Source organism: Crocodylus siamensis, chromosome 5 (assembly GCF_052110815.1).
Source record: "Crocodylus siamensis isolate JL-2025a chromosome 5, ASM5211081v1, whole genome shotgun sequence".
In the NCBI taxonomy this organism is placed as follows: Eukaryota; Metazoa; Chordata; order Crocodylia; family Crocodylidae; genus Crocodylus; species Crocodylus siamensis.
Genome location: NC_143399.1, coordinates 139,563,038 through 139,586,102, shown reverse-complemented (window position 1 = coordinate 139,586,102; position 23,065 = coordinate 139,563,038). Strand labels below are relative to the sequence as shown.

The 23,065-nt window shown below is 42.4% G+C and overlaps 1 protein-coding gene across 10 annotated transcripts in view; it reads left to right on the top strand.

Moving 5' to 3' along the window:
- Positions 1 to 23,065, top strand: part of RBMS3 (RNA binding motif single stranded interacting protein 3) — a 1,078,291-nt gene that overhangs the window by 377,999 nt on the left and 677,227 nt on the right. Inside the window, exon 1 of one of the 10 annotated variants that reach the window (XM_090046487.1) lies at positions 19,660 to 20,365. The exons of 8 other annotated variants lie outside the window; for them this stretch is intronic. In XM_090046487.1, coding sequence (XP_089902613.1) covers positions 20,291 to 20,365 — 75 coding nt within the window. In that variant the 5' untranslated portion in view covers positions 19,660 to 20,290. Of the gene's footprint in view, positions 1 to 19,659; positions 20,366 to 23,065 lie in introns of those variants that run through there. One more of the 10 variants, XM_090046486.1, reaches the window with a different exon arrangement.

Sequence of the window (23,065 nt, the reverse complement as noted above, 5' to 3'; positions counted from 1 at the left end):
AAGGCTGGCTCTTGAATTAGGGGTTATTGTGTTTCTTCTTTCGTGCATGGAAGAAATTAAATTATGGCATGAAATTACAGTAGTAAATAATGTGTTTTATACGCTACTCTTTTACTCTTGAAGAACAAGAAACTGTGTCTTTAAGTGAGAGCATGGAATCTCTATCACCTTTTCCTTACAGCCAAAAATGTTATAATGGTAAAGAAGAATTTAGAGAGCAAGGGCCTGTCATTTGCACCATTATTCTTGGAATCATTTTCTCCTTTAGATCTCCTACAGTACATGATTACATCTGTGGCATACTTAATTTGCTATTAAAAGAGCATATAGCTTGGCTCTTACTAAAAGTTAACTCTCTTTCTCCACCAAAATTATGACAATTACTTAAGGGTCGTGCATTTGGAAATGGCAGTCAGTTTTGAACCTGGATCTGACACAGGAGTATTGCGCAGGGCATTGAGTTACTGGACGTCCCCAAAGAAGTGACTATTTCATTTTGCTGATGGATAGTTTTCCCCCAGTTGCCAAGAGAAGCATCTGCATATAAGCATGCAGATAGCATAGTGAAGGTTGCTGCACAGTTCACATTAGGAGTTTAATCTGAGTGATGTAGATGCTTAGAGACTAGCAATGGATTTATTGTGACCCAGAGTAGCTAGAATGACAATGAATTGGGATATTCATACAGGGGATCTGTAAATATTATGATAATTTGGGAATAGCAGCTATGCAATGGCTAAAAACTGACATTTGCAGCTACAATATCCAATGTTTTTGCACTCGCACAAAGGCAGTCCTTATGTATTGTGGCTCCTCCTAGCTATAAACTTACAATATTATGATCCTCTTTGAAATTTATGCATTGCATACTTGCAAGAGATTTTTTTTTCAAATTATAAAATGTACCTACCATCCTCTCTAGGTACTTGTCCAGCAGTAAAAGCAAGTATAACGGAAATAATTGAAAAGGGGAGCATTTACACCAGATGCTTTACTGCACATTAGACTAATCTAATGCAAGTTACCTAGTGCAGTAAAGCATAATTGTCTATGTGTGCAGCAATTACTGTGTATTAGTCTAATGTCCCATTTAGTAGTACCAATGCATACAGGTACCAGAAAAACAGCGCATTAACTAGCACATGTATACACACTGACCAGGAACAAATCACTTCCAGTCAGCTGAGGCAGCAGGGAGTCACAATGACTGCTTAGCTGGGGGTGGGGGCTGGGAGAGGGGGGACAGGGACATGGGGAGGAGCTGTCCAAGCTTTGGGGGGCAGATCCCTCCCAGCCATGTGGAGCTCAAGGCTACAGCTGCTCCCACATGGGCGAATCCCACATGCTGAAGCTACCCTTTTAAAAGTGGACAAGCATCAAGAAGTTCCCTTCACCCTGCTCCCCTCTGATTTGCCTTAATTGCCAGCACTGCTGCAGGGTTGCTCCAGAGGATGTGATCTCCCACTTGATCAAATCCACTCCCTAGGGGATAGCACAGAGTGGCCTGTGCTCACAAACAAACCCCCCTTTGGAGAAATGCAGCATGGTCCACAGTGGCATCTGAGAATGAACAGGGCCAGGCACTCAAGAGGGCAATGTGGCTTCAGCAGCTACACCATCAGGGTTCAGTAGGGGTTCAGATTGCTGCATGACAGCTAGCCTTCCAAACTGGGATTCACCCTCTGCCTGCCAGCCACAGAGCAGATTGGTGCCTGAGGTGAGTGCACCCTGATGGGTCAGGGTGCTGCTGTGCTGCCCAGATTGCTGCTGGGAGGGTGGGGCGCAAGGGAGAAAGCAATCAGGGATTCCCTTCCTCCACCACCCCCTGTCCTTGCAGCTGCTGAAGCCCCACTGCCCTCTGGGTACCTGGTCTTGTCAGTGCTTGGATGCTGCAGTGCTCCATGCCACATTTCTGCAAAGGAATTTTTTTGTTTGTAAGGGCTGGCCAAGCTGGGCCACACACTCCATGGCATTCCCTGGGTAGGGGAGTTGATCAAGCACATGATCGCATCCCTGGAGCAGCCCTGTGGTGGTACTAGCAATTAAGGTGAGATTGGAGGGAAGCAGGGAGGAGGGAACTTCCCAACACTCTTCCACTTTTAAAAGGTGACTTTGGCAAGCAGGATTTGCTGATGCAGGAGCAGCTGTAGTCCCGAGCTCTGCATGGTTGGAATCTGCTCCCAGAGTGTGTACAGCTCCTCTTGCCTCCTGGAGCTCAGGCCTGACCCCTAATGGCCCCTGCCAGCCTGGGAATAGCATCCCAGGGAGCCTGGAGCTCCCCCGGGCAGAGCAAGGCAGGAGCACTCCTGGACTGGGCTGTTCCTTTCAGGCACAATTTGCTCCTGACATGGGTGCACATGTAGACACCCAGGAGAATCTTAATGAGCCTGAATTTTCTGTGCAGGAAATTCAGTAGCATTAACTGCACATGTAGATACACCCAGTGTCAACCTTAAAAGGACTCAAAAGAGAATGGATGTTCTGCTGACTGAATAGATGAGCTTTGAATTGTTTATGGAAGCCTAATTAACTTGGACTTTCTTAAACCAGTGAAGCAAACTCCAGAGTGAAGGAGTTCCCGCAGAAAATTCAGATCCTGATGATCACACAAGGGAATACCTGGGGATAAATCTGTTGAAAGGAGAAACCTAAGACTAAACCTATCCTTCTATCAATTCATTGTCAATGAATGAGCTCATCACCTTTCCCCTGCCATGTGTAATTTTGAAAGAAGGATGGAAGGAGACAAGAAAATTGTAGGACATTAGTTATGATACACTATTTCTTGTTCTTTTAAGTTCTTTTCAGAAGTGAAACTTGCAAGAGTTTTAAAACAAACATACTAAAAAAAAAGCAGAAATTCTATCATGTGGTATCTTATTGATACCAAAATGGCTTAATTTTGCAGGGTTGAACTTTAAAATTGATTGCATAGACCTCTGCCACAGGAGATAGCAGACAAACTGATGGTCAAACTGGGTAGTCATTCTCTGTGTTGCCCAACACTAGGAAGGGACAGGATACTGTGCTACCGAGTCCATGGATATTTGGTGTCAACAGAGAAGTAGTGAGGCTTCAGAATCTTGGGTTACATTCTGGATTCTGGAGAGAAGAGCACCCTAATGGATACTGACATGTCTGCTTATTTCTCCACAGCATCGTTTCTTTACTCCATGCCCTCCAGCATGTCTCTCTCTCATCATTTCTTCCCCAGATGTTGCTTTTTGTCCGTGTCCTTGTCTTAGCTGCTTCCTCTTTGTCCAAAACATTTTGAGTAGGGATGTGTAAAGTTTCAGTAGTCAATTCAATTTGGAGGAGATTCAGCCCGATTCGGGGACTGAATCTCCAAATCCTAATTGAATTGGGAAATCAATTAAAAACTCTGAATCAATTCAAAGCATTTGAATTAATTTGGAAAAAGATTCAGAAAAGATTTGGCGATTTGGCCATAGACTAAACAGGCAGCTGACACAGCTGGTAAGGCTGTTGGGGTTGGGGGAGGAGGGAGGGATGGGGCACGGTGGAGGGAGGGACTGAGGCTGGGACAAGCTGCCCACCTGGGGCAGGGGCCATGGGACTCAGGGAGATGAAGGTGTACGGGATATGGGTGCAGCAGCACTTGGAGTGAGGGGCTATGGCCTGCTGCCACTTGCCCAGCTGGGGTGGGAGGGTGGTGGAATACGGGTGTGGCTTGCTCTGGGCAGAAGAGGGCAAGTGGCTGCAGGGCATAGCCTCCACTCCCAACACTGCCGTGCCCGTGTGCCACCCCCCCCCATATTGGCTGGCAAGCAGTGTCAGCACCCAGCCTCTCCGCCCCACTCTCTGCTGGCTAGCAAGCAGCAGTAGCACCCGGCCCTTTGTGCCCCCTCCATGCTGGCTGGCAAGCAGTGACAGTGCAGAGTCCCCACTGCCAGCGCTGATGCAGGTGTGGCAGCGCTTGGAGTGGGGCTCTGCCCTGCTGCTGCTTGCCCAGCCAGGCAGGGGTGCAATGCAGGCATGGCTCACTCCTGGCTGAAGGGGGCAAAAGGCAGCAGGGCATGGCCCCTGCTCCCAGTGCTTGCCAGCCTGGGGGCGGAGGGATGCAAGATGTGGGTGAAGAGGTGCTGGGAGTAGGGGCTCTGCCCTGCTGCCACTTGCCCCCTTCCACCCAGAGTGAGCCTTGCCTGTATTGTGCCTCTGCCCCAGGTGGGCAAGTGGCAGCAGGGCAGAGCTCTTGCTCCCAGTGCTGCTGCACCCACATCCCATGCCCCCCATTCCCCTCCCTGAGTAACATGCCCCCCACCCCAGCTGGGCAGCATGTGCCAGCCCCAGCCCCAATCCCTCCCTCCCTCACGCCCCTTCCCTCCCCCTCCCCCAACCCCAATAGATTTACCAGCTGGAGGCAGCTGTATCAGCTGCCTGTTTGGTCTATGGCTAAATCTCCAAAACGGCACCAAATCTTTCAGATCTGATTTGGCCAAATCAAATCAGGACAATAATTTGAATCTCTGAATTGAATCACTGTCCTCTGAATTGGCCAAATCTGAAGCAAATACTTGCCACTTGGCACAGGTATAATCTGAACCTCAGCCTTCTAGATTCCTCCTATCCCTGCACAACTATTTCCAATTCCTCCCCCTCAGGCGACTTACTTGACTTTTCTCCCCAGCCCTGGCCTTCCATCATAATCTTTCTCCTTGGATTTCTTATCTAATCCCAGGATGAACTCCTTAGATCATTCCCAAGAAATATCATAATTTTTTTTAGCATGGGCAAACTAAGGTTTTTCTCCATTATTTTATTCAAAGAAATGACTATACTATTTACATTCAAATTTTAAAAAATCAGCCTAAGGCAACCATCCCAAATGGAAAATTTTACTCCAAGAGGGTAGTCTGGCAAAGCTATAGGGAACTGAAAACAGGATGTAAAAATAGGAAGTATGAGGCAACTTTTAATGGCATGATGCTACTAGTCCCCAGAACTACAAATATGTTCTAACGATTGGCACAAGGGAAATGCCTGTGTGTGTATATGTGACACAAATGTATGAATGAGATGCAGAACAAATACAGAGGTTACACATAAGCATGTGCAGTATTTTACAGACAGACTACTGTATCCATTGGAACCTTTCACCCGCCACTGAAATACAGCCTTTCCCTGGAATGGGTTGTGCCAGCTGGTTAATGCTGCATATCATTACTGTCTCCCTCTTCTGACATCTGTCCCCCTCTGCAAGCTCCTCTTCCTGTTCACTTCCTACTAACCTCAGAAACTTATATACATGGAAGAAATAATGATAAGTCTTAAGGCTAGCATTAGGGGACAGAGAAGAAAGAGGAAGAGAAGGTAAAAAAAAAAAAGAAGAGAATAACAGCAGGAGGAGTGGCGGGGTCAGGAGTGAGCCGGGGGGCATGAGACTAGGAGACTGGAAGACTGGAGAACAGAGAGGGAGTAGGGCTGGAAGGCTCTGGGAGGTGAGGAGTAGAAAGACAGGCAATGCTGTGGGGAAGAGGAAATGCTGAACATGAATAACAGAATAAGGCTGAAATCGTTAAAACTTCCCGAGGGAATTAGGCATCCAACTCTGAAATTCAGGGGAATTTGTGCCCCTAGCTCCCTTATTTCTTTGAAAATCCCAGCCTAAGTACTTAAGGGAAGGAAGGTGGAGTCACCAAAAATGTAAAAAGGATACCTTAATAATGGATATGTTTTAAAGGAAGAAAAGCTAGGATTTAAAGGATTTGAGGAATCTATCTGGAGGGGGAACATTTAATGCACAAGACTGAGGGAAGATTGCATCGAAAGAGGGAGGAAAGAAGCAAACAAGAAAAAGATAGGAATCGTTGAACTCTAATTAACTTACCTGTTTATAGTAAATAAACCTTCTCAAAGCCCCTTCTCTCCTCCGTCCACTGAATTTTCTTGGCCTTTGTTCAGGAAAGTTACAGTTCTTGTTCTGTCCCTTTTTGATGTTATGTATCACCCTCACTTTTGCTCTGGAAACTTGACAAGTATGGGATTGGGAGGTTAAACATTTATGTAGTGCACCCTGCTTAGAATGGGCTTGATACTGTATAATAGACGAGGAGTTATACTGCAGCTGACAAAACACAGATTTCCCAAACCAAACATATTCTTTTCAATACATTTTCTTCGGTGATGATGGACAGTAATCTGGTGTGACATAAAGTTTGATTTTGCACGGTAGGTTGCATTGGACCTATGGTAAATGGAAGCTGTTTAGTACATACAATGCCATTATCCCTAGCAAAGGGTGAACTGGCTTGAGCAAAAGAAGGATTGGTTCTAGCTTCCAGCTTACCTGAACACAAACTTGATTTTTTTTTTACCTTTACATTGTCCAGAAAGATGCTTTCTTATTGTCTGGGTAGAAAATATTTTGAGAGATTGCCTTTTCATTTACCTATTTTCTTGTTTTTTAATTATATGTGAGCTTTTTATTCCATATTTAGTAGATGAACAATTTATCTTCTAATAGAGGAAGAAGGCTTGCATATTAATAGCATTGCTCTTGAGGTTCAGGTGTATGTTTTCTGTGTTTGATTACATTTAGAAAGGAAAGAGAAAAATACCATTTTGGTATTACAGTTAACCATTCTTTGAATTTTCTCTTTATGTATGCTGAAGGAAGTTAAAATAAATACGAGATTTATCTGGTAGAACATTTGACAACACAAAATGTAGCTTTTCACCTAGGAGACGGACTACTACTAGTAGTAATAGATTTAAACGAGTGTTTTGATTTAAGCCTTTTTTAAAAGGAAGACATTTTTTCTTTCAGTTCTTAAATCACCTTTTTCTGTAGGAATGACTTTTTAGTCAAAGTGTTTTGAAAAAAAGTATTGATTCAAGCTGCTTTTGGTTTAGAGAATTATCTTCTTTTTTCTCTTTGCTTTTGATTTTATAATTTTTTATTTTACTTCCTTTTCCAACTTTTTCTATTTCTTTTTCCATTTTTAATTTGAAAAGAGTTGGAGAAAAAAATTTCAGGAAACAAAACCACAAAGTCAAAATTAAACAAATGAGACAGTATTTTAGATCAAAAAATGGAAAAATAATTCCCTTCCACCACAAATTCTAGGGAAACTTCTGTTTTTTAATTTTTAGATAAGATGCTTTTTCAACCAATTCTGTGACCCCAGTGTGGAACACTCCTCTTTTTAAATTTCACTTTAAAGGTCAAAGGAAGACAGTAATATGGTCATTGCCAGGGAAATCTCATTTTAGCCTAATTTTCACAGTAGTGTGAATACTTCATTTGTTGGACAAATGTGTATGGTATACTGTAGAAATGCAAAGATGGAGGGAGAAGTGTGTCTGACTGAGCAGTATTAATAGCAGATGAAGATACATGTGCGGTGAATCTGAAAAGTTTTCATTTGGTGGTGATAAAATTTAGCCTAACCTGACCCTCTGTTAGTACCCATTGCTATTTTTTTCCCAATGATCCTGCCTGTAATGCATCCCTTTCTGAATGTTTGGGGGAATTACAAATGATAAGCTCCTTGTAGGGGATAACAGCAAATGCTTTATATACTTTATTGTTAATTTGTATTACAGGAGCATTTAGATGCCTTACCAAAATTAAGGTTCCCCTGTGCTAAGCAATGTATAATTTTTGTAACAAATGGAAGAGACAACTCTTCCCCTTAAGAGCTTCCAGCCTAAACAGATAAGACATCCAAAGCGTGGGAAGGGAAAGGCAGAGGGGAGGTGACTTGCCCCACAGCAGGTTAGTGGCAGTGCCCAGAGGGCACTTCCTAGGGTTGTATATAAAGGGAAATTTACCGACATAATTATTCTTGAATAAGAGTGCTCACACAGGGAGTTATGATAACCGTAGCAGGAGAATTAGATTGGTATAATTATGCCAGTAAATTTTCACATGTCAACAAACCCCCAGTCCTGGTCCTTAACCACTAGACCACACTGCATGAAAAAGCTGGTGTCCAAAGTATTATTGTTGGAAATTGAACAAACCCAGGTCTAGTACAGGGGAGAAAAAAAATACAAGCCTTGCTTAGATTGTGAGAAAAGATGGGTACTTTTAAATCAGGAGGTTTGTTTACTCTAGTTAACTTCAGCTCATAACCTTGTCTTTTCCCCCAAGTGAGACATTTTCTTAGGGTTCCCTCTTCAAGTGCCTTTTGTTCTGGATAGGCCTCCATTGAAGGTCAAAATTATTTTCTTATGAAATGATTCTGTACACGATGGGTGAACACCTAGTAAATGCATGCTAAAAACCAAAGGTTTTCCATGTTCCTGCAACCCAGTGACAACTAATTGTCTGTGTTCCTACATTTGAGTTTCAGTAAACAAGCAGTACATTTACATCTTCCCATTACCTTCAGCAGTAAACGTTCTTTAGGAAAAAAGATTTCCCATTTCCTAATTTACAAATCAATTTTAAGTAAGTGTAAACAGGTGGGAATTGGATGATCATAAAATATTTCTGTGATATTCTACAGTAGGCATAACAGGCTATATTTTCTGCAGTGATACTACATTGTTTAGGCTTATGACGGTGGTAGTATTTTTTTCTTAGTTTTTATCCATAAAACAGAAGAATATCAGGAACATATCATTTCTTAATGTATTATAATGAATAATATTTGTAAAGCATTTAGAGATCCTTATAGTTGAAAAGGCTATAGTGTTTAGAAGCAGCATTATTGTATCATGTAATATTTTATTTTGTTGATTAGAACCTAATGGTAGAGGGTGTTTGCCTATAATCTTAATATACAATGTTTGTATCTGGATGGACAATTGTTGTTTGCGTAAGTTGATTTGGAGACTAAAGAATGAATCAACTATAAATGGAAGAAAGAATTACCAGTAATAGGTACAAGCAGAACTTGTCTAGTATATACCTGTAGCTGAAACTTCCCAGCATGAAGCAGTTTGAAGGTCCTTGGCTTGTCCTTTTGCAGTTCTGGAACTTTATTTAAAAACGGGTCAGCACAGCATGTGGAAATCTTTGAGTTGTGTTGATTTAAATGTCTAACATATTAAAAGATAGAAGCTTTTAGGCCAATCTAAAATTAAATCTGAGAATTTTCCAATATTCTTAACCGTATAAACTTAAAAATCCAGTCAGATTCAAATTATCCTGAGATTAGACAGAATTTTTGGTGATAAGTGTTTGGAAAAATAAATAAATCCTGACATTTTAAAAATCACATCCAAAGAGTATCTGACTATTAGTGCTGCCTCTGCATCATGAAAAATAACATTTTAGCCACAAAAGAGGTGCTTTAAGATTAATAGGGGTGCCTTGAGTCAAAAAAGGGTTCAGAACCACTAGCCTACAGTCACGTATTTGTCCTGTCTGCTCCTCCAGAGGACTGGCATACTTTGAAACTATCGTAGACCAGGAGACCTGCATAGATCCAAGACAGATTATTCTGTGTCTCTTTCCTGGGGCTCCTGTTAGGGAAAGAACTAAAGAGAATCAAAAAGCAGGCGACAAGGTGGGAGGGGTGAGTGAAGCCATGCCAAGCTGCTGGATGCTTGGGCCTCCCGCTTCCTTGCTCACCACTTACAAAATGCAGTCTGACACTCCCTCATTCCTGTGGTAAAGAGGAGAGCTCTGATTACCTTTTCTTTCCCTTCCAGGTTTTGAGATGGGGTTCTCCAAGGCAATGTAAAAATCTGATTTCTCTTTCAGAACAGTACTATGAAGGCAACAGGCCCCAGCGATAAACATTTATGGAAAGGAGGAATGGGGTAATGCTATGCTGGTCTGTGGGCCACCTTGTACAAGAGAAAATCTAACTATGCATAGAAGGGTGCCTCTGGGAATGGACTATGGGGCCACATCGAGATGAGCATGGCCATGCTGTATGTGACACCGCAGACATGTCTGCGGCGTCACATACCACATATTCAGCTGTTCTCTGCACTGCAAAAGAGCAGTGTGTGTGTGTGTGTGTGTGTGTGTGTGTGTGTGTTGGGCGGGGGGGGTTGACCCCTGGATATCCATGCAGAAAAAAAGGCAGAGCAGCACACGTGGTGGCAGCATGCGCTGCTCAACACTTGAGCCTGGCCGGCCGGAGCCACACTCTGACTGCCGGCCAGGCCCTAAACAGCATGATCACCACTGCTGCAGCCCTGGAAGGCCCAGGACCTTAAGTAAGACTACTGGGGCCAGCCCAGGGCTGGTCCCAGCCTCTCCTACCACACTCAGTGTAAACTGCTGCTTGCCAGAGGGCACGTGGCACAGGTCTTCCCCAGGGACATCTAGTGGCAACACAAGGTGTGCTACCACTAGTTGTCCCTGGGGATCCAAACATCCACACTTACGTGGATGCGGCCTGGGAGTCTCAGGTTATTATGGGATTGGGAGGCAAGCGGGGTTGGGGTTTATTAAACCAACAGTTCAAATTTTCCTTTCTTTGCTAGTATTCTGTCTATCTTGTGTTTTACTGATAGGTTGCAACTGGGTGTATTGCTGTTAGAATTTCACTCAGCAATGTTAAAGCAAATTATCTTGATAAATGAACTATTAAATAGCAAGATTCTGTGTTCATAAACATAGTCTTAAGGTCTCTGGACTGAATAAGTTGACAGATCTAGAAATAAAATCAGTATTCTTCTTGTAACTCATTGTAAACAAGCTGTCAACCATCACTATAGTCTCCTTTGAAAATAGCTTTAATGAGTAAATAGAGAAGAATAAAAGTAGATATACAGTGTCAGAAACATAAGCCCAAGATAATTGTTGGGGGGGGTTTTAACCTATTATATTTCCTTAGGTGTTGGCAGCTGTATTTCTGTGTCTAAATGAGAATGTTCTTCTCTAGTCCTCGCCTAGGCAGTTTTGACATTATTTTGATACAAGTTAATGCTTCTAGAATATACATTTCTACTTCTAAGGAGCAGAATTCCTCCTTGATTCAGTTAGATGTGAATCCAGGACCATTTCATAGCATAAGCTAAAAAAGGGCTGGCAAATCTGAGCTTTTATTTTAAAGGCCATGTGCAGAATTGCATCTTAGTAAATTAGAAAATAAGACACCTGCTGAATTAGTGTTTCCTGGTGGGTTCATTCCTTCCTTTTCACCTGGTTGTCTTATAGATGAGGAAAAAATATATTATATAAATTGAAAATAAGAAGTTAATTCTGCTATCCCAGTCTTCCAGGAAGAGTATTTTCTTTCTTTTCTGTCACTTACTTTTTCCCGGCTTTTGGTTTCCCAGACATGGCTTTGGCTACTCCTGGTATCAGTAACTCGTATCTCTTCTGATGCTTTTCTATTAATTTATTTAGCTGTCTAATTTATAGTTGTTTGTAACAATCTCCTTTATTTCTAATTTTCTTCTTACATATATTCCACTTTCTCTGTACTCCATGTAAATCTCCTACTCCCTAGGCTGTGTGGCTGGGTGTATGGTGGTTTCATAGTTTCATAGTAGGTAGGGTTGGAAGGGACCTGAGCAGATCATTAAGTCTGACCCCCTGCCCTGGGCAGGAAAGAATGCTGGGGTCAAATGACCCCGGCTAGGTGATTATCTAGCCTTCTTCTGAAGACCCCCCAGGTAGGAGTGAGCACCACTTCCCTTGGAAGTTGGTTTCAGCTCCTAGCTGCCCTGACTGTGAAGTAGCACTTCCTGATGTCTAGCTTGAACCTACCCTGAGTCAATTTATGGCCATTATTTCTAGTTACTCCTGGTTCTCTCCCGTTCCCTGCTGGTCCCCCTTGGTAAGTTTATAAACAGCCACCAGATCCCCTCTCAGCCTTCTCTTGTGGAGGCTGAACAGGTTCAGGTCCCGCAGCCTCTCCTCCCTGCTGCCCCCTGTTCATTCGAGTGGCCCTCTTCTGGACCCTCTCCATGTTGTCCACATCCCTCTTGAAGTGCGGCGCCCAGAACTGGATGCAGTACTCCAACTGCGGCCTGACCAATGTCGCATAGAGGGGGAGGATCACCTCCTTGGACCTGCTCGTGATGCATCTGTGGATGCATGACAAGGTGTGGTTAGCCTTACTGACCACGTCCTCACATTGGCCGACCATGTTCATCTTGGAATCAACAGTGACTCCAAGATCTTTTTCTGCCTCTGTGCTGATGATAAGGGAGATCCCCAGCCTGTAGGTATGCTGCTGGTTCTTCCTCCCTAGGTGCAGTACCTTGCACTTGTCAGCATTGAAACCTATCCTATTCTCATCTGCCCACCCCTGTAACCTGTCCAGAACTAGATGTAGCCTGTCCTACCCTTCTAGTGTGCCCACTTCTCCCTACATCTTGGTGTCATCTGTGAATTTGAACAAGGTGCTTTTCACCACCTCGTCCAAGTCACTGATGAAGCTGTTGAACAGTGTGGGCCTAAGGACCAATCCCTGGGGAACCCCACTGCCCACATCCCTCCAGGTCAAAAATGACCCATCCACCACCACACTCCGGGTGCGGTCCTCCAGCCAATTTGTAACTGATCTGACTGTAGGCATCGACACCACAGTCGCCTAATTTTTTAATGAGAATGGGGTGAGAGACAGTGTTGAAGGCCTTCCTAAAGTCCAGAAAGACTATGTCTACCGCGACACCTATGTCCAAGGATTTTTTGACCTGGTCATAGAAAACAACCAGGTTGGTCTGACAGGACCTGCCTCTAACCCATGTTGGTTGCCCCTAAGCATAATCTTCCCTGGTGGTCCCTTGCAGATGTGCTCCTGGATAATTTTCTCAAAGAGCTTCACTAGGACTGAGGTAAGACTAACGGGCCTATAGTTTCCTGGGTCTTCCTTCCTCCCTTTTTTGAAAATGGGGACCACGTTGAGCCTTTTCCAGTTCTCTGGTACCTTGCCAGAGCACCATGAGTGCTTGTAAAGCTGTGCCAGGGGTCCCACAATGACCTCTGCCAATTCCCTCAGCACCCTGGAGTGAAGATCATCTGGACCTGCTGATTTGAACATGTCCAGTCCCACCAGAACTTCCCTGACTAGGTCCTCACTGACCCTAAGCCTGGCTGTGCCTCTTCTGAGTCCATCTGGTTCCTGCTCAGAAAAGTGGAGGCAAAGAATTTGTTAAAGAGGTCAGCTTTATCATCTGGTGTGACTATCAGATTGCCAAGAGAGTCCTGCAGGGGCCCCATGTTACCCAGTGCCTTCTTTTTACTTCCTGTGTATTTAACAAAGGACTTCTTGTTATCTTCGATCCAGGTCGCTAGTCCCAGTTCTGTCTTGCCTTAGCCTTCCTAACAGCCCCTCTATAGTCTCGAACAATGGAGATATAGTCCTCCTTGGTGGCCCTTCCTTTCCATTGGGTGTGTGCCTCCTTTTTAGCTATCAGATGTTCCTGAATGCCTCTGGTGAGCCATGGGGGGTTCAAGCACTCTTGCCTCCTTTGATTCGCATCAGGACTGTCACCTTTTGGGCTCGTAGGATCGTCTCCTTAAGGAACGATCAGTTGTCTTGGACTCCCAAATCCCCTCCCCTCCAGGACCTCAGTGCCTCGCTGACTAATCTCCTTAACTCAGTGGTTGTTTTTCAGGTGCCCTGAAACTTGACATGTTTGAATTTGCTCTAAGTGGCCCTGTTCTTGAGGTGATAACAAGCATCCCCTAATAGGAAAAAAGAAAGTTGTGAAGTGATCTGGCTGTTGCTCACTGAAATCAAACAACTTGTCTTTTCTTTTGGGGAACATTTATAGTTAAAACCCAGCAGGGAAACTGCTATTTCAGCTTGCAAGTGTATTCAGTTACTCAAATGCATTGGCAAGAAAATGAAGGGAATTCTATTTAAACAATGTGCTCCCAAGTCAAAGATGATCTTTTTGATGTCTGTATTTTGCAAATGGAAATTTTCCATTTTCCAGTCCCAGCATTTTTTTCAGAGGCAGCATTATCTGAATCTGATTTGGTGGCTGTTCATTTGCATTTTTCGTAGCTATTCCATATTTTCTACCTATCTTCTGCTTTTGCATCTAATTCTCATTTCTATTTCCTCCATTTCTATATCACATCATTTAAGGCCTAATCTTGCTGAGCACCTCCTGCAAACTAACTGCAGTACTAGTTTGAGGTGTTAATCACACTGGAGTGACATCTACTCCATCTGAATAAAGTCTGAATATGCTCAGAGAGTGTGAAGGAACCGGGCACCTGAAATCTACTGTTAACCCATTTAACAGAGCTCTTGCCAGGCCAGCATCCTTTGAAATAGTAGTTATATTACTGTGCCTGAGTTGTGCAGATTATTCAGATGACTGGGTCTATGTAAAGGATACCAGGTCCTGTCTTCTAGATTATCCAGACCATCCTAATTTTGATATTTAGAGCTGGTCTATGTAAGCCCATTTTAGAAACCAGTAGTAAAGAATCAGGAGGGAGGTATCTCAGTGTAGTTTATCCTTGTTTCCTCCCTTGCATTGCTCTTCTAGGTATTATACAAGGCTTTCATCTCATCCACAGTTAAGAACCGGGGAACCAAGTACATGTTTTACTTGGAAATCATGCAGGGAGAGTGAAATGGTAAAAGCTGAGTTCTCCTTTTCAAGTCAATGAATGTCTAGCCATTCTCTTCAACAGGAGCAGCTTATCCAAGACTGACGGCTGTAGCCTAGTCAGACGATACCTAGTCTAGAGTATTCTAGACTGGAAAGTCTGGCCTCTATAGGAATGACAGCTTAAGATTCAGCTTCAACCAAACCATTTACTGCATTGCTTGGAATTCTCTCTCTCAATCTCTCTGATACTTATATGGCCATCTGCTGCCATGGTACCCTCAAAACCTCACAACACCGTTTTGAGGATAGTCTGAAAGACAGAGAGTCTAAAATACTTGTCCAAGGTCACCAAGGAAGACTGTGGTGGAGCAGGACACTTGATATTTGTGTCACAGAACTGGACTATGAATAAAACACAGTCAGGGTTGACCTTGCTATTTAATTTCTATGAAAAGCTTTACTGTAGGCTAGTTGGTATATAAAATCAATTAACATCTTCATCAACCTGGCTATAACCATAGAATATAGTGCTTGATCAGTAGGGCAGAAAAGATTGAAGAGCTAACTGCATTTTGGCTGACATCATATTAGACCTGTGTAGGCTAATTGTCATTTGTATTAACAAATGCAAAACTCTAATTGGGAACAAGGGCCACATTGTCCTTGTACTGTACAAACACGGGGCGGGGGGGGGGGACACCTCTGCCCAAGAAATCTTTCAATTTACAGATAAGATAAGAAAATAAATGGGTACATGGGGAACCAATAAGAAAGAGGCAGTTGCTCCACTTGATTGACAGTGGTCTCAGTATGCTGGTGGCTAAATGTGGTCAAGGGTATTGTAAAGTTTGGCAGCAGTAGCAGGATTTCAAAGAGTGTAATGGAGCTCTTTCCAACTGCAAAAGGCATCATGGGAGAAAGCACAAAGGTGCATGTTTCAGAATTAACAAGTGGAAACTGAAGCCTGGCATCAGGACCTGAATGGAGGTAAGTGCACGAGAGAGAAGTAGGGTATGGATATGTTGAGGAGAAGGATCTTGAAAGCAAGGCAGGTGGTCTAAGCTGATTGTAACAGAAAAGGAGGAGCCAGTGGAAAGATGTGAAGAGAAAAGTGGCAGGTACAAAGCAATGTGCTTGGCAACATTTTGCTGGTGTGGGCTGGGGCTGGCAACTGGGGCTGTGCAAAGCTTCAGTCCCTGGTTCAGTTTGGTAGAGATTTGATCCGATTCGGTGGCTGAATCTCCAAATCCAAATCGAATCAGAGGACCCTTTAATCTCTCCAAATTGAATTGGAACCCAACTTTAAATGTTTTTTCTACATACTTCTAGGTAGCAGGTGGCTTGTGAATGCTGCGATGCTGTGGTGCATGGAGTGTACCACAGAAGCATGGGGGGCTCCTCACCGCGCTTGGCAGCAGACCTGGAAGTGGACCAGAAGCACTTTCAGTCCACTTCTGGGACCACTTGGGAATGTGCAGCCCCCCCTTAGCAACTGGTGCCTCCTGGGTCTGGGGGGCACCTGGGATCCCCCTGTGGCTGATTGCTGAGCCAGTGAGGTGCAGAGGGGGGTCACCTGTGTACTCCCCAATGGACCTCCCCAAGTATTTCCGTCCCACTTCCGGGTTCACTCTGAGCATGTGGAGGCCCCCCCGTGCTCCTGTGGGACACTACATCTGCCCCAGCATTGCAGCATTTATAAGCCATGCTGGTACCTTGAGGTATGTAGAAAAAACTTTTAAAGCTGGTTCTATGTCTGAATGGCTGATTCTCTGAATCAGCATCAAATCTTCAGATTTCGTTTCAGCTGAATCAAATCAGGGACAGTGATCTGAATCAATGCATCGAATCACTGTCCCAGATTAGGGCCAAATCAGAATCGCACACCCCTACTGGCAACCTGCCATTTCTGCAGGCTGGAAGTCTCTGCTCTCCCCCACTCTAACCACCCAGCTGCCAGATACCCAACTTGTAGCAAGGGTGAACTCAGACACTGAAGAGCAGGAGGCTCTGCAGTGAAATGTATGAGTGGCATTGTGCAGCTCCATGACATGGCTACTCTGTGCCTAACTGGATCTTCACAGGCCAGATTGGACCTCTTCATGGTTTGGATCCAGACCACAGACCACAGGTCAGCTTCCTGAATTAATGTAAGCAGGACAGGATGGTATTTGTCAAGACCACAAAAAAAAATGCTCTTATAATCAGGATATGATCAGACAGATTTCTGGACAAGTGTTAACTGTGTGGATGCAAACAATGCCTGACTTCAGAGAGGTATTGGAAAAGGGATGTACAAAATTTAGATATCATATAGAATCCAGAGGTCTGAGTTGAAGATGATGCATGGGTTATGAGGCTGAGTGACAGGTAGGATGGTGGTGTTGCCAAGAGGCAGGAGGAAGGGATGTTGGTGGAAGGATAAGGGTTAGATATTTCCAAAGAAGGCAGAGGGTTGATAATGTATATTGTCTGATAGGTTTATAGCCATCATGCTTGCAGAAACCTTTTTGGACCTTTTTTGTATAAAACCTTTATGTTAAATTGGAAGATACATGCATTCAGTGAATGCCTAGTAAAAATATTCTTTCATCCAAAATATGTAAGTGCTGCATTAATTTGCAAAGTGGAAAAAATTACCTTAAACACTTTCTATTTTTAAGGAGATACCTTCAACCTAGCAGGCATTAAAGTATCTAAGTAGTGGCTTGCTTAGTTCATGCAGATTAAATATGCAACCAGTTCAGATTTATTATGATAGGTAGTAGAATATCCATCTTTTTTGCTATGGCAGATTTCTTTCCTTTGGTACTTTGTATATTGTCTAGCATAATTGTCAATGTTTGTAATGAGGCTCCCTGTACTTTTCTTTTAAGGAACAACTTGGTGAAATTCTGTGACTTACATATACCAGAGATGATCATAACATCTACACATGTAGAAAAGTTGGTTATGCTTTTAGATAGAATTTTGTCAGAACATTATTTCTTTTGTGTTTAGTCATATTTTTTAGTTTAATTATTTCCTCCTAAATATATAGTGCATTGTTTTCTAGACCCTGGCTATGGACATTTCTGTAAAAGAGAACTCTGAGTAAAATGTGACTAGAGAAGAAGAAATAATCTGAAACTCATCACGCCTCAAAATAGAGTGCATCATAAATTAATGACAGTGTTTATTTCACTTATGAACCCCTGTAACAATATAGTCCTTACATGGACATCCTTTCTCCCCAACACACAGAAAGACATAGTATAATCAAGAATATTATTAAACTAAGTACCATGTAATAGATCAGACGCAATGTGAAATAAGCATGGGACTGGGAAACAGGAACTTCAGATTTCTCAACCTGGTGATTTTCTTGGCTTGGGCCAACATGTGATTTTCTTGGCTTGGGCAATTCTCTTACGGCCTTATACTTCAAGGTATTGGGCACTTAACTCTCAGCAATGGAATATAGGGTGGGGGTGAACAGGGCAATTGCCCAGAGAGCCAAGTTGGGGTAGGGGCATGAAAAAAAGTGGCTGCTGCCAGCAGCTATGCAATTGCAATTGCATTCATAGTGGTAACCAGGAGTTTCCATTACTGTGTGCCCTGGATGTCTGGCTGAATCCCTATGCTGCTGATTTAGTGAATTCTTTGACTTTGTAGGCTGCTCAGAGCCTTACAGGGTCAAGACTTTAGCCTCTCTCGGTCTGTTTCTGCATCTGTAAAACAGGATGATAATATTTCTCCTGCTCATAAGAGTGTTGGGAGAGGATTAGTTAGTTATTGTCTTTGCAGCACTTTAGAGATACGGGGCCTGATTTTTAAATGCGCCTACAACTTGAGCCAGAGTTTTGGAGGAGCTCAGCGGGCTGCAGCTCCCATTGTCAGATACTGAGAGCTGTTTAAATATTAAATGGAGCCCTGCGATGAAACAAAACCATGGTACATCTTTCATTGGTTCAAACATGTACCCAACTTTTGCTCTGCCACTTGCTAGGGGGATGTATGTGACTCCTTAATACAAGCAACAGCAAACTGACAAAAGTACAGCAGAGTGCAATATTTGCAAGCCCATGTCACATGCGCACTTGTGCCCACAAACCAAAACACAGCTGGCAAGTCTAATTTTAGCCCCTCCAGCCTTGAAAACTGTCCCTTTAAAGAAATACATTTTTTTTATAAAGCAATTTGGTTGATAATACAGCAGCTGACAATCCTGCTAGAGTACTACATATGATTTAAATAAAGACAAAAGAAACTACTGCCCAATATTTTTTTTAAAATTTATAAATAGCAAAGCCACTGAAGATAGATCTATTAATTAAATGACATGTTAAAGGAATACTTGATTTTTGTAAAATAAACTCTAGCGTTTTTACACAGAAGGAAATATTTACTTATTTGTGCAGTGCCCGGGAATGTTTCAGATACCTTCTACACATATAATAAGACACAACCCTGTCCTGTAAAACTTCAGACCAGTGTTTTAAAACCTTTGCTTACATTGCTCCAAAACACCATGGATTTCTTGTAGAGCACTTTCACCTAAGGTTCTGGGGGAAAGATAGGCACAGTAAGGGTTGGTTTAGCAGTCTTAGGTCTGATAGGCTGCTCTTAGGGGATTGTGCAACTGGATTGCTGTCTGTAGTTTTAACATCTTTGTATTTAAAAAAATGTCTTAGAGTATTTAAAACTATATTAGAGGCACCTGGAGCTCAGGAGATGTGATTTCCGTCTTTACTCCCTTCCCCTGCTCCCTTTTTGCTATACATCTAAATAAACTCATGTCAGGAAGGAACTAAGTTTGAAAGAGTAAATCTGGCAAAGTGGCCAGGAGGTGTCTGTAGCCGCTGTGTGTTTCTGTGCAGTGAAATGCTGTTAGTGCCTGAATTAGCTTTCTGCTTAAATCGCGTCTGGTTCTTTTGCTGAGCCCTTGTGATGTCTTTTTTTATTTAAAAAAAAGAAAAGAAATGGGGTTATTCTTTGCAGGATTTCTTTCTTGTGCCCTAGATGCTGCCTTTTCTTGGTCATTTGTTTGGGCTGCGACTTTGTGAAGTGGGGGTCCTGATCAGAAGCAATCCACTGCCAGTATTGCAAGTCCCCTGGTTCAGTTATCCTGGCAGCGTTGCTGTTAAAATTGCTTTGCTTTCCGAGATAGCCAGCAGAGGGAATCGGGACTGTGCTTGCAGAAGGGCTGAAGCAGGCTATTTCTTCTTGGAGGAAATACTGCAGCCTTCTGGACTGCGTCTGCTTCTCGAGGGAGAGGCTCACTGTAGTTCCACCCACTGGCTGGAAGGAGGGGGTTTGAATGAAAGACAAGACAAGCCTTAAGCACCATGTCACTCCGTGAGGGAGACAGCAGCAACTAGGCTGTGGAAAGGCTTTTTTTTTTCTTTTTTAAAAAAGGGGGGGTGGGGAGGAGAGAGGGAAGAAAAAAGGGTAAGCTTGAGAAGGGGAGAGAGAGAGGAGAGAGAGGAAGAAAGCTGGTCTGCAGAGATTTGGAGTTACACTGTCTTCCTGATTTCTCTAACAGGACTTTTTTTCTACAGACACTGGCAATTGACATTACTACAGACAAGCTGGTTAGACAAGAAAACGCTGTATCCTGAGTGAAGGAGGGAGTGGGGGAGCCAAGCAAGATTTTTTGTTGTTGGGTTTTTTTTTTTAATCTTTATATCCATATATTTTTATTCTTGCTGTGTTGGAACTAGTGAGCGGTAGAAGGCAAGGAAGTCTCGAAAGCCTCATCAGTCATCAGTACTGTCAGGAATAGTGGTTTAAGAGGAAGAAGGCCTGGGGCACTACACCCTGTCAACGAGTTCCCTGCATCGGAGATAAAGATTCCAGCTACATGGGCAAACGCTTGGAACAGCAACCAATGTACCCTCAGTACGCTTACTACTACCCTCATTATCTCCAAACCAAGGTATGGTACAGCAGCTCCATGTCTGTCCAGCAGTGTCAGTATGATATCATTATGCACTTAGTGGATGATGGATAGTGGAGTGGCGTAAATTACAGGGTTTAGGGGTTTTTTTTTCCTTTTCTTCCTTGAATTCAATATCATGTGCAAAAACAGGCATAGGAGAAATGGGAAGATTAAGACTGTGGATTTTTTAAAGGACCACTAGCTTTAGTTAATCCCTTTTGTTGTTTGGTGGGGGGGATTAATGTGGTTAATATCGCAGCAGTATGCAGGTAGTGCGATTATTATGACATTGGATGAAGATTGCCCTGGACAGCATCAGACATAGAAACATGCTGTCTCAGTGGCTCTTTCAGTGATCTGTACAATTTATGCGGAGCTTAAAAGCACTGAGCCATTAGAAAAGATGTCTGTGGATACTCAAACTTTTAATCAGTGAAGTATGAGATGCTGTGAGGATCTGGGAAGGACAAGAAGCTAACCTCCTGTAAATCTGTGGGAGTTTGTTCCGAGATATTGAACTGCTTTTAATATTTCATTAAATATTGAGGATGAGCTGGCTGCACTCTGTTGCTTTTAAATGGTCTGGAAGTAGATGGTAGTGGCTACTTTCAGAAAAAAGCACCAAACATGGTTTCGTTCTTTTTTTCTTTTCTAATGTCAGTGGCTTTGGAAGGCAGGCCTGCATCTTGTAACTATTCTGAATGAAGCAAATGCCACCTGGACTTGAGTTAATTAAATAATCCTTTATTTTCCTAATACCATTGTACCATTCTCCACTGCCCAAAAAGGTTTCTTACATGACCAATGGGCAGCCACAGCAGAACAAAACAAAACAAAACTTTGCCAACCCGTTAGAACATCCTGAAACAAATTACTGTTCTGAAGCGTGACCTCAGAACCACAGATTAATAGTTTAAGTCAATACACTTACATTAGAAAAAAAAAAAGAAAAGAAAAAAAGAAGCAGCTAATGTAAGCACATGTGGCATATGACTTTTTTTTTTGTACAGGGGAGGTGACTAACTGTACTTTTGCTTTCAGACACGTTGAGCTAGTTACAGTCCTGAAGGGCTAAGTTATATTTCCTTGCTAATAAAATTACTTTTCTTTTAACGTTTATAGACAGCTCCCTGCAATATATAAATTAACTAATTGGGAAAACTGGCTGGCTTGAGTCCTGATGACACCAAAACCACTCAATGTGATTATAGTCTTGTAATTCATAACAGAGTAACCTTTCATTTGTTTGCTAGATGATTTCTCAAAGTATTATGTGTAGCATTTTTGTGAGAGATCAGGGTGTGGGTTTCTTGGGGCGGGGGGGTTGAGGAATTGTTTCACCATTTTTTTTCAAGGTCGATTCAAATTGCATTTTACCTTTGTGACCATTTAGTCTGTATTGTTGCTGTTGCAGCAGCAGCGCAGCCCGTTGCTAGCTTGACTGCAATATTGCCTATAGCTTTAACTGTTTGGGGGATTGGGGATGGAGACTGATGCCATTCCTCAAAACCTGGCAAGCCAAGGACATGAAACAATTTATGGGATTTTTTTGAAAGAACAATAGCCTCAAGTATTGGATGAGAAATATTGGACGTTCCATCTCTTTTACTCATGCAGCTTGATTTTTTTCCAGTCTTTTCCTTTTCAACTCCTCTTTCTACTTTGTAAAATATGCTTTGTGAAGAAATTAACCTTATGATGTAGTTTAAAATGACAACTGCGTTCTACACAGTGTTTTTTTACTGGATACTTTAGAAAAATAGATGAATACCAGTTAATTGACATTATAGTGATATAAAATTTATCTACCCTTGTGAAAAGTCATGTGTTGTCTAGGATTAAACACATGCACGATTTTAATAATAGAAGATAATAGTAACATCTGTAACATGTTTCATATTGTATTAATTTCTCCTCTCTCTATACACACACACATACACACATGCATACACACAACCTAAATTAAAAAAATGAGCATGCACACATACATACATATATTTATTTTTCTGCTATAGTCCTAAGGAGTTTAGAGTAGTGCAGACAGGCAGCATCTGGATTTTGTTACCTTAAAGCTAGCCATCAGCTTCTGGGACATTTTAAAGCAGTTAGACCCATTGTATGTCTAAAGCTAATATTCAGGTAATCAGATAACATTATGGTGCGGACCTGTATCAGTTATCATGCCTATCAGAGCAAAGCATGCTAATATACCACTGTATTAGCTTAACTGTGCTGTGAAGTTCACAACTTTTTTTTCATTTTTTGGACACTATGTTGGGTACAGGGAGTTATGCACAATTCTTGAATTCAGTTGTGTAAAATGTGTTCATACGTGGACAGCCATACACAGTGAAGGAGAATGCATTAATTTGAAAACATATAAAAAATTTTTAGGCTTTATCAGGGTATTTTGTATAACATCTAAAACAAACTACAAAGTTCTGAAATGTAAAGGTCTTCCAATCATTTTCAGATTAAGTATTTATTTTTCTTTGTTTGCATTTTAAATTTATTTTGGCTGTTCTTGAAGTACCATTTCACTGTGTAGCACAGCTTTTGGGGGAGTTCAAGACACAATAAGTGTCATAAGGTATACAATCTGCTGTTATATCTTGTAATATAGCTATCATATTGTTAAGCAGTAATGGTGTAAATTAATAGCTCTATGGCCTATAGAATTATTCATAAAAGAATAAG